The 17,730-nt window shown below is 49.9% G+C and overlaps 1 protein-coding gene across 2 annotated transcripts in view; it reads right to left on the reverse strand.

Moving 5' to 3' along the window:
• ca12 (carbonic anhydrase XII) overlaps positions 1–17,730 on the reverse strand; it is a 74,798-nt gene that overhangs the window by 48,146 nt on the left and 8,922 nt on the right. For both annotated transcript variants that reach the window (XM_070865220.1, XM_070865218.1), the window contains exons 3-4: positions 1,557–1,736; positions 284–426 (exon numbers count right to left, since the gene is read on the reverse strand). In XM_070865220.1, coding sequence (XP_070721321.1) covers positions 284–426; positions 1,557–1,736 — 323 coding nt within the window. The remainder of the gene's footprint in view (positions 1–283; positions 427–1,556; positions 1,737–17,730) is intronic.

Genomic DNA, 17,730 nt, shown 5'->3' on the forward strand with positions numbered 1-17,730 from the left:
CTCCACACCGCTCCTTTTATCCCTCAATCAACATCATTAGAACAGATTATCTGGTCATTATTGCATTGCTGTTTGTGGGAGCTTGCTGTGCGCAAACTAGCTGCTTCATCTACTCTATTACAGCAGTGACTACACTTCAAAGATTTTTAATCGGCTGTGAAGCGCTTTGGGAACATCCTGAGGAAATGAAAGGCACTATATAAATTCAGGCGCTTGTTTTTTGTTCCAGTTAGAAGGCTTTTAAAAGAGCAGATGAGGCCCAGGCCGGATTGGGCGACCTTACCTCAGATGGATAATGTTGCCCGCCGACTGTGTGTTCAGAGCCCAGTGCCTCGCTTTCGTTGCCCCAGTGCAGGTGCAGCTGCACGGCGGTGTAGCGGTGAGGCATGCTGCTGATGTGCATGGTCGGGGGCAGGGTCATTTTCACTGCAACAAACAGCAAACCATCACTGAGACCTGGAGTGACGGCCTGGAGATTTCAAAAGACGTCTCATTATAAAACGCTCCTATCGATCACCGGGGAATCATTTACCCTCGCTGGTGAGAACCTTGTTTACAGGGGGAACAGTAACAAAGATCAGAACACCTTGATCGAGATCGAAAACCGTCTTCTCCATGTTAACACTGTTCCATTGTCAGATACCAACTCCTTATAGCAGAAGACAGCAGGTTTGAATCATGTCTAGGGTTGTCTTCTCTAGAACTTAGAAAGTTAAGGGGTGATCTGTTTGAAGTTTTCACAATATTAAGGGGAACAGATAGAAACAATTTTCGCTGGTTGGGGTTTCTAGGACTAGGAAGCAGAGTCTAAAAGTTAGAGCCAGGCCGTTCAGGAGCGAAATTAGGAAACACAAAGGGTGGTGGAAGTTTGGAACTCTCTTCCGCAAACGACAATTGATGCTCGATCAATTGTTAATTTTAAATCGGAGATTGATAGATTTCTGTTAACCAAAGGTGTAAGCCAAAGACAGGTATATGGAGTTAGGTCGCAGATCAGCCACAGTCTCATTGAATGGCGGAGCAGGCTCGAGGGGCTGAATGGCCTCCTCCTGTTCCTATGCCCGATTTCATTGGGGTTGGAGAGCGGGCACGATGACCTGGGTTTCCCTATAACCAGGATCATCTGAAGAGAATGGACTCCTCCATATGTCTGACTTAGATTGTGTACAACAGGTCGTGGTCGTGGATGTGGAACTAGACTAGTAGCCCCGAGATATTGGGGGTAGATTATCACCTTGCTGATGTGTGCAAAACTGGTGTTGTGGTGTGGAAGTGGGTCATCCTCGATACGAGGGGGGTACCTGCCCAGCATGAACAGCAATGAAAATCAGGCAACTTTTATAACGGGCGACCCATCAAGGTTATGTTAAGTTATGCGACAAATTATATATTTTTTAAACCAAGTGTAGTCAGCTGACTGAGGGAAAAATGTCGGAGGGAAAAAGTTATATTTGATTGGTTCAGTTTCCAGTTCGTTTCATTGGTAGATTTTGCTGAAGATTCTAGTTCTGGGTTCTGATTGGCTCACGGGAACAAGCGTCGCTATTGGCTCTTACCTGCGTGTCCATCATTGGTTAAGGTCAGTGTCTCGGTGGCCGATAGGTTGTAGCCTAGCAACTGGATGGGCTCCAAGGCTGGGTTGTAGTGGAAAATGCCAGTGTGGAAGTCGATGGGAGACTGCTGCAGATTGCCACAGTATGGGTACCTTGAAGACCAGTGATCCTCTCCATTGGCACCTGGAAATTAAATACCATCCCTTTATATTGTTCTTGCTTGGTTGACATCCTGCAAGATCGCACATTTAAGCAGAATTAAGATCTAGGATTTTGAGGGCGTTTATCACATTCTGTGGTACCAAGGAGTGGTTACGAGGTTAGCATGCGGGGCAGATTAACCGTGGGGCGGATTAACCTTGGGGCGGCAGCCCCAGGCCCACCAAAGAACATAGGCTCACCAAATAAATGTAGGGAAAAAAAATAAGGCCTCCCAAATAGGCTGAATATAATAGACAATAAAAGAGGAAAGCAGGGAACTTCACATGCACAGACTGATCAGTGACAATGGATTATGTGGAACATTTCCTAATGTTTCGATTACTCTTCGGATGTACCTGTCCCTGATGATAACTAATTGTAGCGGAGAACGATCGTTTTCTGTGCTCAAGGCAGTGAAAAATCAAATTTGGTAAATGATGGGCTAAATCCAACTGAATGCCCTTTCCCTTCTGTGTAGAGGGAATGGATTCCTCCGTATGTCTGACTTAGTTTGGGTGCAGTAGAGTCGTGGTTCTGGAACTAGACTAGCAACTTTGACTAAAATTTGGGTCACCTGTCCTGAAATCTCCTTATGTGGATCGGTGTCACATTCTGTCGGATTTCGCTCCTTAGATGTTTTACTACTTTAAAGGTGCTATGTAAATACAAGCTGTTGTTGTTCACAACCAATTGAATTGCAGTCACTATTGTAACGTGGGGAAAGGTGCAGCCAATTTGCACACAGCAAGATCCCACAAACAGCAATGAGAAATGACAAGATAATCATTTGGGGTTTTGATTGAAGGATAAATGTTGGTCAGGACCCCAGGGAGAGCTCCCCTGCTCTTCTTCAAAATGGTGCTGTGGGATCTTTTATCGGAGAGGGCAAACATCTCATTTTAATATCTCAGTTTAACAGACATCTCAGTTAACATCTCATCCGAAAGATGGTACCACCAACAGTGTCAGCCTGGATTGTGTATCACACCTTCTGACTCCCGAGGCGAGTGTGCTACCCACTGAATCATGGCTGGCATCTTGAAAGAATAGTTATTTTTTTACACCTGAGAAAATCCTCCCAATGCAATAAATAAACAGAGTCAAGAACCTAACTTCATTTGTTCCTTTTGCGAAATTGCTGTTGCCAAATACATGCAATGACAGTGGGGCCGGACTGATGTAAAGTGTGGGCAGGAGTTAGCACAGTCCACCAGCAGGTATTTTGTGTGGCTCAGAGACATGGACCCAGCAGACACTTCAAGTCACTGGAGAAATACCACCAACGATGTCTCCGCAAGATCCTGAAAATCCCCTGGGAGCACCAACATCAGCGTCCTCGATCAGGCCAACATCCCCAGCGTCGAAGCACTGACCACACTCGATCAGCTCCGTTGGGTGGGCCATATCGTTCGCATGCCAGACATGAGACTCCCAAAGCAAGCGCTCTACTTGGAACTCCTTCACGGCAAATGAGACAAAGGTGGGCAGCGGAAACGTTACAAGGACACCCTGAAAGCCTCCCTGATAAAGTGCAACATCCCCACTGACACCTGGGAGTTCCTGGCCCAAGACTGCCCTAAGTGAAGGAAGTGCATCCGGGAGGGTGCTGAGCACCTCGATCTCATCGCCGAGAGTATGCAGAAAGTGTTGTGTCCTTAGATGCTTTAAAAATGACTCCATGAGGCAGTGTGTTGTACTTGAACTGTAGTGACCTTAGTCCTTTATAGTAAACTCCAGAGTGAGGATCACACCTGGTGGCCTGCCTTTTATATTAGGCCAGGCACACCTGTACAGGTAACCTACAAGTCTCCCACTGCTGTGCCCTCTGGTGGCACACCTTGTGATAGTACAAGCAGTAACCATGTAGGATACATGACAGAAAGCAAGCGCAGGCAGCGGAAAGAGTGTGCGACAAACCTATCCCACCCTCCCTTTCCTTCCACCACCGTCTGTCCCACCTGTGACAGAGACTGTGAATCTCGTATTGGACTCTACAGCCACCTAAGGACTCATGTTAAGAATGGAAGCAAGTCTTCCTCGATTCTGAGGGATTGCCTATGATGATGATTTGAATATTACCGGGGTCTGGGTGCACGGGGAGAAGCCTTGATGCCGAGAACTCGGTCGTTAAAATGGCGGCGAGCGTAACGCAGCGCTGACGCAGTGATCGCCGCCGCCCCCATTCCCAAAGGGCAGACAGGGTTAAAATCAGGTTCTCTCTTATTTTAGTCTGTGAGCAATGTTACAGGAAATCATTTGTGTTATACATGCACGGTACAGTGCCTCAATCATTATAAAACAGAGAACATGCTGAGTCACAATGAGAATCGCACCCAGCCACTCCTCCTTTCTCTAATGTTCAAATAATTGAGTCCGTTCAGCTGCCAAGAAATTGCCCATTTCCTTGTCTGAAACCCCATTAAAGTTTTTCGATTTAACGACTTGCTCTGCCAATTAGTTCCAACCTTCTCCTGGGATGCTCAGAGCTTGTGATTAGTACATGGGCAGTTTCTGCGGCACGGGAGTAGAGGCACGACATATCGGTGCAGGGTTGGGGAATATCTGAGAGTTAATAATTAAATTGTTGGTAAAGACTTGGGGGCTGAAATTGCCCCTTACCGCAAGGCTCGTTAGTGCCTCCGGGTGGCGGCCCGCCCGGAATTGGCCCTGGGATGCCGCGGGCGAAAACAGATTTGTGCTGCGTCCCTTACTTTTCGCCCTTGGCGGGGGCGTGCACGCCAATGATGTCATCGCTGTGCTCGCCAATACCTTATCGCCCGCGGGAAGGGAGATTGGCGCATGGCGATGCCAGTGACAGCTTCGTGGATCTCAGAGCTGTGGTGTCTGGGGCGCCCTGGCCGCTCTTAAAGGGGAGTGCCTTCTGCGGGTTCGGCCAGGCCACCAACATGCAGCACAGCACCCCCTCTTGGGTACCGGACCACAGCCCAGGCCAAAACCGCCACTGTGCCCCCATCCCCCCCCGCCTCCGGATGGCCCTGTGGGTGCCAGGAAAGCAGCTGCAGAGTTCGCAGCAGCTCTCCCCTTGAAAAGGGGGAAGGACGCACTGACATCACCACGCGCATTCGTCCCATACTGGCTCGCAGTGGTGAGTTACGTCTCCCATACCGCCCCGCGGAGCGCAGACCAGGCTTCCCGTCCCAGTCATCTTTAGGATCACATCTTTGGTGTGATCGGTTATTTGGAATCAGTGGATCGAGTGCGATGACTGGTTTTCTGACCCTCAAATGACCAGAGCACCCAATAAACAGCTTCTGCATCACCCAAGTCTTCAACATAATAACATTAGAAACAGGAGGAGGCCATTCTGCCCCTCGAGCCTGTTACACAGGAACAGGAGGCCCATTCAGCCCCTCGAGCCTGTTACACAGGAACAGGAGGAGGCCATTCAGCCCCTCGAGCCTGTTACACAGGAACAGGAGGAGGCCATTCAGCCCCTCGAGCCTGTTACACAGGAATAGGAGGCCCATTCAGCCCCTCGAGCCTGTTACACAGGAATAGGAGGAGGCCATTCAGCCCCTCGAGCCTGTTACACAGGAACAGGAGGAGGCCAATCAGCCCCTCGAGCCTGTTACACAGGAACAGGAGGAGGCCATTCAGCCCCTCGAGCCTGTTACACAGGAATAGGAGGCCCATTCAGCCCCTCGAGCCTGTTACACAGGAATAGGAGGAGGCCATTCAGCCCCTCGAGCCTGTTACACAGGAACAGGAGGAGGCCATTCAGCCCCTTGAGCCTGTTACACAGGAACAGGAGGAGCCATTCAGCCCCTCGAGCCTGTTACACAGGAACAGGAGGAGGCCAATCAGCCCCTCGAGCCTGTTACACAGGAACAGGAGGAGCCAATCAGCCCCTCGAGCCTGTTACACAGGAACAGGAGGAGCCATTCAGCCCCTCGAGCCTGTTACACAGGAACAGGAAGAGGCCATTCAGCCCCTCGAGCCTGTTACACAGGAACAAGAGGAGGCCATTCAGCCCCTCGAGCCTGTTACACAGGAACAGGAGGAGGCCATTCAGCCCCTCGAGCCTGTTACACAGGAACAGAGGAGGCCATTCAGCCCCTCGAGCCTGTTACACAGGAACAGGAGGAGGCCATTCAGCCCCTCGAGCCTGTTACACAGGAATAGGAGGCCCATTCAGCCCCTCGAGCCTGTTACACAGGAATAGGAGGAGGCCATTCAGCCCCTCGAGCCTGTTACACAGGAACAGGAGGAGCCATTCAGCCCCTCGAGCCTGTTACACAGGAACAGGAGGAGGCCATTCAGCCCCTCGAGCCTGTTACACAGGAACAGGAGGAGGCCATTCAGCCCCTCGAGCCTGTTACACAGGAACAGGAGGCCATTCAGCCCATCGAGCCTGTTACACAGGAACAGGAGGAGGCCAATCAGCCCCTCGAGCCTGTTACACAGGAACAGGAGGAGCCATTCAGCCCCTCGAGCCTGTTACACAGGAACAGGAAGAGGCCATTCAGCCCCTCGAGCCTGTTACACAGGAACAAGAGGAGGCCATTCAGCCCCTCGAGCCTGTTACACAGGAACAGGAGGAGGCCATTCAGCCCCTCGAGCCTGTTACACAGGAACAGGAGGAGGCCATTCAGCCCCTCGAGCCTGTTACACAGGAACAGGAGGAGGCCATTCAGCCCCTCCAGCCTGTTGCACAGGAACAGGAGGAGGCCATTCAGCGCCTCGAGCCTGTTGCACAGGAACAGGAGGAGGCCATAGAGCCGCTCGAGCCTGATATACCATTAAACCAGATCGTGGTTGATCTGCACCTCATTCCCATTTACCCACCTTTGCTCCCTATCCCTTGATCCTGTTACCCCAAAAAATCTGACCATCTCAATCTTGAAAGCTTCAATTGACCCCCCCACCCCCATCATCCACAGATTTCCAGCACCCTTTGTGTGAAGAAGTGCTTCCTGATTTCACTCCACAACAGCCTAGCTCTACTTTTAAGCCCCTTGTTCTGGATTCCCTCTCTGAAGGAAATAGTTTCTCTATCTACCCTATCGAATCCCTTGAACATTTTAAACTGCTCGATCAGATCACACCTCAATCTCCTAAACTCAAGGGAACACAAGCAAAGATTACAAGCGGACTCCAGACAAGAGCAGAGCTTTGCAAGTGGTTAAGGAGACTTAACTAATTAAACTTAACTAACTTAGTAACTAAAACCTGTAATGTATTTGTTTCATGGGTTCTTTGCTTAATAATTCATAGCAACACATTGCTATTAAGAACTAGTTAGTTTATTAGCAAAGGTTTAACGATCACACGATGCATTACCGGGCTCACAACCACCTGCCCCATCGTGGATCCCCCAAACCCAACTGGCTGGGGTTTTATTGAGTCTTGTGAACATCACGTGACTGGCTAAGCCACTCCCAACTCAACAGCTCGACAAATCTGTGAGCATCCTCACAGGTGCACACATTACAGAACCGAACAACAAAATTCCTATTTTTAAAATGTTGAATTTAAAGAAACGTTCTTTGTGACTTAGAATACCTTTCAGTTTTCTAAATCTTATATACAAAGGAGTCTCTGGGCTGTAGTCTGGAGTAGATGTCATAGGAAGAGAGCATGGTGGTTCAAAGTTCAGAGTTCATATCACACAATAAGCTGCATTCACTGGTTATTTTCCAAGTGGATGTTCGAACTGAAAATCGAGTGTCAGCAAAAACCCAACATCTCCTGCTCTTGGAAAGGGCTTTACGACAATAGGTTCAGACACGCCAGGCCAGAAACCCAGTGAAGCTTCATCAATACCGGCAACAGTCACAGGATCAACACCAGCTCTTCACTAACCCCAACAACCCTGTCAAGTGATCGCCATCACAACCACCGGCCCATTGAAATAAAACCAGAAAACCCTGGAAACACTTAGCCGCTCAGGCAGCATCTGTGGAGCAAGAAACAGAGTTAATGGGCCGCAAAAACTCCGGGTGGGTATGGTGTGTGCACGTGCCCAAAGAGGCCCCACAAGTGCCGGTTCTTGGCGCATACGCCGATAACCGCTATTTGCAAAATATCTTTTGTCAGATCGCACGCATCCCTGGGAGAAGGGCCTTTGCGGGTGGAGATTTGGGCTATTTGCCCAACTCCTGCACAGCGAATGTCCTTCAAACTCTTACGCCTGGTATAGCTTGCTTTTACCAGCGTAAGAATTTTAAAAAGATAGAAAAATAACATTTTATCAATAATTTTTATATTAAAAACTCTGTTTAAGGTAAGTTTATTTTTACCCCTATTAAAACATTAAAAAGATTTTTTAAAATACATTTTTATCTAAAACATTTCATTCAATTTCAATGTCAATTAATTTTAAAATATGAAGTGTTTTGGTTATTTATTTTAAATGTTTGTGTTTTTGGGGGGATCCCCGTTCACAGAAATTGAGATCTCCATACAAGCGGAACTCACCATCACGGTGAATGGGGATACTCCATTTTCATTGGTTGGCCCAGCCCACCCAGGCTGCACATACGCTCCTGGAATACGTGGGCCCCTATGCTGGGCTGCACATGGAGGCCTCGGAGCGCAAGTCTACGTTCCTCTGGGACCACCAGCTACTTTCGTAAAAAGATTTTTGATCGAAGGCCCCCCGGTTATCAAAATCCACGACGAGGTCTTGGACAACGTGAGCCATTTTCAATAACTTGGGAGCCTACTAACAAGGGCCGACATCGATGACAACGTCCAACACCGTCTTCGATGTGCCAGTGCAGCCTTCGGTCGCCTGAGGAAGAGAGTGTTTGAAGACCAGGACCTCAAACCTGGCACCAAGCTCCTGGTCTACAGAGCAGTGGTGATACCCACCCTCCCATATGGCTAACAGACATGGACCATGTACAGCAGGGCACCTCAAAACACTGGAGAAGTACCACCAATGCTGCCTCCGCAAGATCCATTGGCAGAATAGGCGCACCAGCGTCAGTATTCTCGTGTCAGGCATGCCACATCATCCGCATGCCTGACACGAGACTCCCAAAACAAGCACTCTACTCAGAGCTCCGACATGGAAAACCAGTCCCAGGTGGGAAGAGGAAATGCTTCAAGGACACCCTCAAAGCCTCCTTGAAAAAATATAACATCCCCACCGACACCTGGGAATCCCTGACCCAAGACTGCTCAAAGTGGAGGAAAAGCATCCGGGAGGGCGCTGAGCACCTCGAATCTCGTCGCCTAGAGCATGCTGAAGCCAAGCGTCGACAGCAGAAGGAGCACACGACAATCCAGGCACCCCACCCACCCATTCCTTCAACCACCGTTTGCCCCATCTGTGACAGAGACTCTAGGTCCCACATTGGAATCTTCAGTCACCTGAGAACTCACTTTTAGCGTGGAAGCAAGTCTTCCTCGACTCCGGGGGACTGCCTATGATGATGATGGTGCTGGTATTGTGAAGAGTCCTGTGATTGATTCCATGGATTGGCAATGGCACTGGTGTGTACAATTAACCAGCCACATTGATGCCCCATGGGTCTGGCTGTGCCATCGGGAGCTTTGCCGTTCTGGGCTTTGGGTGGGCTGAGGTGGGCTACGGGTGTGTGACTGACCAGATGCTGCAGTGGACACGCAATAGTATCGCCAGTGGCTCGGAGAGAGAGGCGAAAAAACAGATCAGAGTCCAGGCCAATTAGGGACAAAATCAGGAACATTCCTCTCTGACTTCCTTCGCTGATCGAAACTATTCCAGGACAGGATAGCCACCTCTTGTTTGGGGTGATTTTACGCCCCAGCTCTCGCTTGAGGGAATTTAGAGAATCAGTGCATGAGTTGGCAGCTTATTTCTCAGGTCCATGCACAATGTTCGAAGAACATAAGAAATAGGAAATACGGCCCCTCGAGCCTGCTCCGCCATTCAATGAGATCATGGCTGATCTGATCATGGACTCAGGTCCACTTCCCCGCCCGCTCCCCATAACCCCTTATCATTTAAGAAACTGTCTATCTCTGTCTTAAATTTATTCAATGTCCCAGCTTGCACAGCTCTCCAAGGCAATGAATTCCACAGATTTACAACCCTCCGAGAGAAGTTTTGCCCTTGCGTAACTTGTTTTCATGACCTCTGATCCTCCCTAACTTACTCAGTTCAAATGATTGGTCCACGTAAATACAAGCTAGTCACTTCATTATTTGATAAACCTCAATCAAATCATCCCTACACTGCTCTAAAGTACTCAGGCCCAGCTCGCTAGGCCAGTCTGGGGAACGGAGATGTTTTAAGCTGCAGCTTAATCCCGTGGCCATGCTCTGCATCCTTTCCAAAGCCGCAATATTCCCCACCGTGTGAGGAGACCAAACCTGGTCTAAGTGAGGCTGAGCCAAGGTCCTGTACAAGGACAAAATGCTTTCCTTTACAGTGAATTGTCCAGTGACTACACCTGGGCACCGTGTAGACGTTCGCTATCGATTCGCGGCATTTAGCGAGTGAAAACACCTTTAGCTCCTTTCATCACTGGGTTTGATTTTGTTGAGCATCAGACGTGCCCACACGCACAACACCCGACTTAGCAAAGAAAACATCCTCCTCCAAACACGGACCCGTTCCCCCAGGACAGCCAGACACACTGGAAGTTGCTTCATGTCATTAACTCATAATTACACGCTGCGTTACTCAATCCGTGAATGATGGCTATTCGGCAAGACTTGTTTTCCACATCTGCACCACAGCAATGCAGCGAATACATGAACCACGGTGGCAGCAGCTCGGGAACCATGGAGTGGTGCAGGCTGGCAGGGAATGGGGTGAAGCGGTGCAGGGGGCCATGGTAAGGAGCGGAGCGGGATGTGAAACAGTGCACGGGTGGGGGGGGAGAGGGAGAGCGGAGCGGGAGGGGAGAGATGGTATAGAGCGGAGCAGGGCGGGGAGAGCAGGAGAGGGAGGAGCAGGACACGGGGAGGGGGTGGGGAGCATGCAGGGGCTGAGCGGGGCCAGTGGGAGCATGCTAAACAGTAGAAGCAGCATGCTATAGACAGGGCTAAGCGATCCCACAATCAATGGATCAGATAAAAGCTCTGCAGTCCTGCCACATCCAGTCGGGAATGGTGATGGATAATTAAACAGCTAATGGGCTCCATGAATATCCCCATCCTCAATGATGGTGGAGCCCAGCACGTGAGTGCAAAAGACAAGGCTGTAGCGTTTGCAACTATCTTCAGCCAGTGGATGATCCATATCAGCCCCCCCTCGAGGTCCCCATCATCACAGAAGCCAATTCGATTCACTCCATGTGATATGCACTAGATATAGCAAAGGCCAAGGGCCCCAACAACATCCCAGCTGTCATGTTGAAGACTAGTGCTCCAGAACTAGCTGTGCCTCTAGCCAAGCTGTTCCAGTACAGCTACAACACTGGCATCTACCTGACAATGTGGAAAACTGCCCAGGTATGTCCTGTCCACAAAAAGCAGGACAAATCCAATCCGGCCAATTACCACCCCATCAGTCTACTCTCAATCATCAGCAAAGTGATGGAAGGTGTTGTCGACAGTGCTATCAAGCAGCACTTACTCACCAATAACCTGCTCACCGATGCTCAGTTTGGGTTCTGCCAGGACCACTCAGCTCCAGACCTCATTACAGCCTTGGTCCAAACATGGACAAAAGAGCTGAATTCCAGGTGAGGTGAGAGTGACTGCCTTTCACATCAAGGCTGCATTTGACCAAGTGTGGTATCAAGCAGCCCTAGTAAAACTGAAGACAATGAGAATCAGGGGGAAAACTCTCCACTGGCTGGAGTCATACCTAGCACAAAGGAAGATGGTTTTGGTTGTTGGAAGTCAATCATATCAGCCCCAGGTCATCACTGCAGGAGTTCCTCAGGGCAGTGTCCTCGGCCCAACCATCTTCAGCTGCTTCATCAATGACCTTCCCTCCATCATAAGGTCAGAAGTGGGGATGTTTGCTGATGATTGGAACTGAGCACTATACATTCACAACTCCTCAGAAAATGAAGCAGTCCGTGCCCGGATGCAACAAGACCTGAACAACATTCAGGCTTGGGCTGATAAGTGGCAAGTTACATTCGCGCCACTTAAGTGCCAGGCACTGACCATCTCCAACAAGCGAGAGACTAACCACCGACCCTTGATATTCAATGGCATTACCATCGCCAAATCCCCCACCATCAACATCCTGAGGGTCACCATTGGCCAGGAACTTAACTGGACCAGCCACATAAATACTGTGGCAAGAAGAGCAGGTCAGAGGCTGGGTATTCTCGGCGAGTGTCTCACCTCCTGACTCCCCAAAGCCTTTCCACCATCTACAAGGCACAAGTCAGGAGTGTGATGGAATACGCTCCACTTGCCTGGATGAGTGCAGCTCCAACAACATTCAAGAAGCTCGACACCATCCAGGACAAAGCAGCCTGCTTGATTGACACCCCATCCACCACCTTCAACATTCACTCCCTCCACCACCGGCACACCGTGGCTGCAGTGTGTACCATCAAAAGATGCACTGCAGCAACTCGCCAAGGCTTCTTCGGCAGCACCTCCCAAACCCGCGACCTCTACCATCTAGAAGGACAAGGGCAGCAGGCACATGGGAACACCACCACCTCCACGTTCCCCTCCAAGTTACACACCATCCTGACTTGGAAATATATCGCCATTCCTTCATCGTCGCTGGGTCAAAATCCTGGAACTCCCTCCCTAACAGCACTGTGGGAGCACCTTCACCACACGGACTGCAGCGGTTCAAGAAGGCGGCTCACCACCACCTTCTCAAGGGGCAACTAGGGATGGGCAATAAATGCCGGCCTTGCCAGCGACACCCACATCCCGGGAATGAAGTTTTAAAAAACCACACAATAAGCCTTTCGTTTTCCACACATGGCATTGGTTCCAGTGAACTGCAACATGCTCGAACAATTATTGAATGGTGGGGGTTACATGTAAAAACTTGTCAGTGAACTACGGCAAAGCAACCACAAGTACTCATCAGAAAGGACCCAAGATTGCTCCCAGGCCTGTGGCTGTTGCCACGGAAACCACCTCCTCGGGAAATGGTTTCATCCTCGAGGCCTTATCCAGTCAGATTAACACTGGAATGTTGATTCCTTCCCGTTTGGCAGTCATGGCTTAGTGGGTAGCACTCTCACCTCTGAGTCAGGAGGTTGTGGGTTCAAGTCCCATTCCAGGAACTTTATCTCATAAATCTAGGCTGACACTCCCAGGGCAATGCTGAGGGAGTGCTGCACTGTCAGAGGGGCCGTCTTTCAGATGTGACCTTAAACCGAGGCCCTGCCTGCTCTCTCAGGTGGACGTAAAAGATCCCATGACACTATTTTGAAGAAGGGCAGGGGAGTTCTCCCCAGTGTCCTGGACAATATTTATATCCAAACCAACAGCAGTAGAATACAATTATCTGGTCATTATCACATTGCTGCTGTGGGAGCTTGCTGTGCACAAATTTCCTGCGACAAAAGTACATCATTGGCTGGACAGCGCTTCGGGACATCCAAAGGCGCTATAGAAATGCAAGTTATTTCTTGTCCAAGATGCCTTCACCAGAACTTCATTGTCAGTCTTCCTGATCAGAGTTACTGCAGAGGAAGGCGAGAAGGATCAATTCCCCAACTGCACGCTCCCACCGTATGCAGTCTCCCCCTCCCCACCGTGTGTGGTCTCCCCCTCCCCCGCTGTACGAGACTCCCGCTGTACGAGTCTCCCCCACCCCCACTGTATGGTCTCCCCCACCCCCACTGTACGGTCTCCCCCACCCCCACCCCCACTGTACGGTCTCCCCCCACCCCCCCCGCTGTATGGTCTCCCCCCACCCCCCCCGCTGTACGAGTCTCCCCCACCCCCACTGTATGGTCTCCCCCACCCCCACTGTACGGTCTCCCCCACCCCCACTGTACGGTCTCCCCCCACCCCCCCCCCGCTGTACGGTCTCCCCCCACCCCCCCCGCTGTACGAGTCTCCCCCACCCCCGCTGTACGAGTCTCCCCCACCCCCACTGTACGGTCTCCCCCACCCCCACTGTACGAGTCTCCCCCACCCCCCCGCTGTACGGTCTCCCCCACCCCCGCTGTATGGTCTCCCCCACCCCCCCGCTGCACGAGTCTCTCCCACCCCCACTGTACGGTCTCCCCCACCCCCACTGTATGGTCTCCCCCACCCCCCCGCTGCACGAGTCTCTCCCACCCCCACTGTACGAGTCTCCCCCACCCCCACTGTACGGTCTCCCCCACCCCCACTGTATGGTCTCCCCCACCCCCCCGCTGTACGAGTCTCCCCCACCCCCCCGCTGTACGAGTCTCCCCCACCCCCCCGCTGTACGAGTCTCCCCCACCCCCCCGCTGTACGAGTCTCCCCCACCCCCACTGTACGAGTCTCCCCCACCCCCACCCCATGAGTTGCCCCCTCCCCCGCTGTACGAGTTTTCACCGGGCGAGACTTGGAAGCTGAGCTGTGGGCAATCTGACAATATTCCGACTTTAAAATGTCGACGGACGAAAAAAAATCACATCAGCAGCTTTGCTAATCGAAAGTCACATCAAGTCAAAACTTTCTTTCCTTGTTGTAACGTTATGATTAAGCGCTGTAAATTTGTCAGCAGTGGGAGGTCAGCATTGCACAGTGAGCACAGGCTCCATTATGGGGAGCCATTGTTTGGCCTGACTGATCCCTCAATAGATTTGTCACATGTCGATAAATTAATATTGGCGTGAAAGAATAATGGATTGATGGATCCTTTTTGGAAACCTCTCCGTCTTGTAAATCCTACCGGGCCAGTTCCGGGCCAATGCTGCTCACTGTCACCTTTCCTAGCAATGATTTGTGACTATATTCTGATTATTTGCCTCTGGAATATTGTGTTCAGCTCCTCCTAATCTGAGGAAGGATGTTCTTGCTATTGAGCGAGTGCAGCGAAGGCTTACCAGACTGATTCCCGGGATGGCAGGACTGACATATGAGGAGAGACTGGATCGACTGGGCCTGTATTCACTGGAGTTTAGAAGGATGAGAGGGGATCTCATAGAAACGTATAAGATTTTGATGGGACTGGATAGGTTAGATGCAGGAAGAATGTTCCCGATGTTGGGGAAGTCCAGAACCAGGGGACACAGTCTAGGGATAAGGGGTAAGCCATTTAGGACCGAGATGAGGAGAAACTTCTTCACCCAGAGAATTGTGAACCTGTGGAATTCCCTACCGCAGAGAGTTGTTGAGGCCAGTTCATTGGATATATTCAAGAGGGAGTTAGATATGGCCCTTACAGCTAAAGGGATCAAGGGGTATGGAGAGAAAGCAGGAAAGGGGTACTGAGGTGAATGATCAGCCATGATCTTATTGAATGGTGGTGCAGGCTCGAAGGGCCGAATGGCCTACTCCTGCACCTATTTTCTATGTTTCTATGTTTCTGTGAGTTCTAGATGGATAATGGCGCATGTGGAGATGTTCGTCATTCAGTGGACCAAGGATGAGAGGCTCCATAAACTCAGTGGAAGAACTTGCATTTCTATAGCGCCTTTCACGGCCTTAGGACATTCTGAAGCGCTTCACAGCTAACGGTGCACTTTTGAAGTATCATCACTGTTCTAATGTAGCAAACGCAGGAGCCAATTTAGGCACAGCAAGCTCCTACCAACAGCAACGGGATAATGACCAGATAATCTGTCTTTGGTGGTGTTAGTTGAGGGATAAATATTGGCTGAGGGAGCGCTGACTATCGGAGGGGCCGTCTTTCGGATGAGACATTAAACCGAGGCCCCGTCTACCATTTCAGCTGGACACAAGAGATCCCATGGCACTTTTTTCAAAGAAGAGCAGGGGAGTTCTCCAGATTTCCCCCCCTAATTGGCCCGGGTTTTTAAACTTGATCTTTTACTTTTCCCAGCGGATCACATGGCTCCAGGTGAGGTGGAGTGAGTACACACTGCGTTAGGAACAGGAGTCGGCCTTTCAGACCCTCGAGCCTGCTCCACCATTCAATTAGATCATGTCTGATCTGTACCACACCTCCATTTAACTCCGTATCCCTTGATACCCGTACCCAACATATATCAATCAATCTCAGCTCCGATTCACCCCCTGCAACCACAGCCGTTTCTGAGGAGAAAATTCCTGATTTCGGTGAGAAAAAGTGTTTCTTCATTTCACTCCTAAATGGCCTGGCTCTGATTTTAAGACTATGTCCTCGTTCTTGATTCCCCAGAAGATGAATTTGTTGCTCTGTAGCCACCCTGTCAACTTTCATTTATACAGCACCTTTAATGTACTAAAATGTCCCCAAGTGCTTCACAGAAGCGATCAGACAAAAACTTGAAACCGAGCCACATGAGATATTAGGATAGATTGAACAAGGTAGTAGGTTTAAAGGAGCTAGGAGAGTGAGATAGAGAGGCAGAGAGGTTTATGGAGGGAATTCCAGAGCTTGGGACCCAGGTCGCTGAAGGCACAGCCACCAATGGTGGAGCGATTAATATCAGGGATGCTCAAGAGAGCAGAATTGGGGGAGCACAGAGATCTTGGGTGGGTTGTAGGGCTGGAGGAAGTTACAATGATAGGAAGGGGCGAGGCCATGGAGGGATGTGTAAACAAGGGTGAGAATTTTACAATTGAGGCGTTGACTAACTGGGAGCCAGTTTGTAATGGGTGAATGGTACATGGTGCGAGTTAGGAGATGGGCAGCAGAGTTTTGGAGGAGCTCAGGTTTATGGAGGGTGGAAGATGGGAGGTCAGCCAGGAGTGCGTTGGTCCGTTGATCATTTTAAACACAAAGCATCACCATTGTGTGGGACAGGCGGGATGGAGCAGTGGGTTAGTTCCTGTCCGCCATTGCTCGTATCTGTTTCGATTTACTAGAGTATTTCATCTGCAACATTAGGCAATATTTATTTGCATTACATCCTCTACAAAAGAAGCCAAGAGTTGGGCTGGATTGCATTACCATTATGCTAATTCTAAATTGGATTTCACAGAGATACGGAAATTATATTGCCTTATACAGTTGTGCCAACTCACGACAAATTCTTGCGATGGGTGGAGCATGACTCGCTCCTTGCCAATCCCTGCAGGAACCAGTGTTTATAGCACCAGCGTTTTACACAAAGCCTTCAATGTGTTTTGATCAAGTATTGTTGTGAGCATCATGAGCATTATTTAACCTCCTCAGCGTTTTGGAACTGACCTTGCTGCCAATGAGAGATAGTTTGACCTGAATGTTGGTCAGGGCTCCGCACAAGCCTCTCAGACAGTCAGTTATCTTAACTGTGACATAGTGAATTGTTTCTGGAGTCCGCACATCTGCTAACAATCCACATAGGGGTATGCAGAGCACAGCGTTGTATGGAATGGAGGAAATGGAGCCTCTCTTTAATAAACATATATAGGACAGAAGTGAGTTCACAGCAACATTTCACAATTAAAAGAAAAGTAATTGATACAATACAAACACAAAAGGGGGCCCTTCAAGCTCGCTCCACCATTCACTTAGACCAGGGCTAATTTGCACCTGAACTCCATTTCCATTTGCTCCATGTCCCTCGATCCCCTTATCCAACACAAATCTATCGATCTCAGTCTTCAAAGCTCCAATCGACCCCCAGCTTCCACAGCCTTTTGGGACAGAGAGTTCCAGATGTCTGCTACCCTGTATGTGAAAAATGCTTCCTGAACAGCCCAGCTCAAATGTTGAGATGATGCCCCCTTATTGTTAATTCCCTCTCCAGAGGAAATAGTTTTTCTGCAATTAACCAATGAATCCTTTTAACATTTAGACGTTAAACCGAGATTCCGTCTGCTCTCTCTCAGGTGGATGTAAACGATCCCATGGCACTATTTCGAAGAAGAGCAGGGGAGTTATCCCCGGTGTCCTGGCCAATATTTATCCCTCAATCAACATCACTAAAACAGATTATCTCGTCATTATCACATTGCTGTTTGTGGGAGCTTGCTGTGCGCAAACTGGCTGCCGCATTTCCCACATTACAACAGTGACTAC

Source organism: Pristiophorus japonicus, chromosome 21, assembly GCF_044704955.1.
Source record: "Pristiophorus japonicus isolate sPriJap1 chromosome 21, sPriJap1.hap1, whole genome shotgun sequence".
NCBI classification, from domain to species: Eukaryota; Metazoa; Chordata; class Chondrichthyes; family Pristiophoridae; genus Pristiophorus; species Pristiophorus japonicus.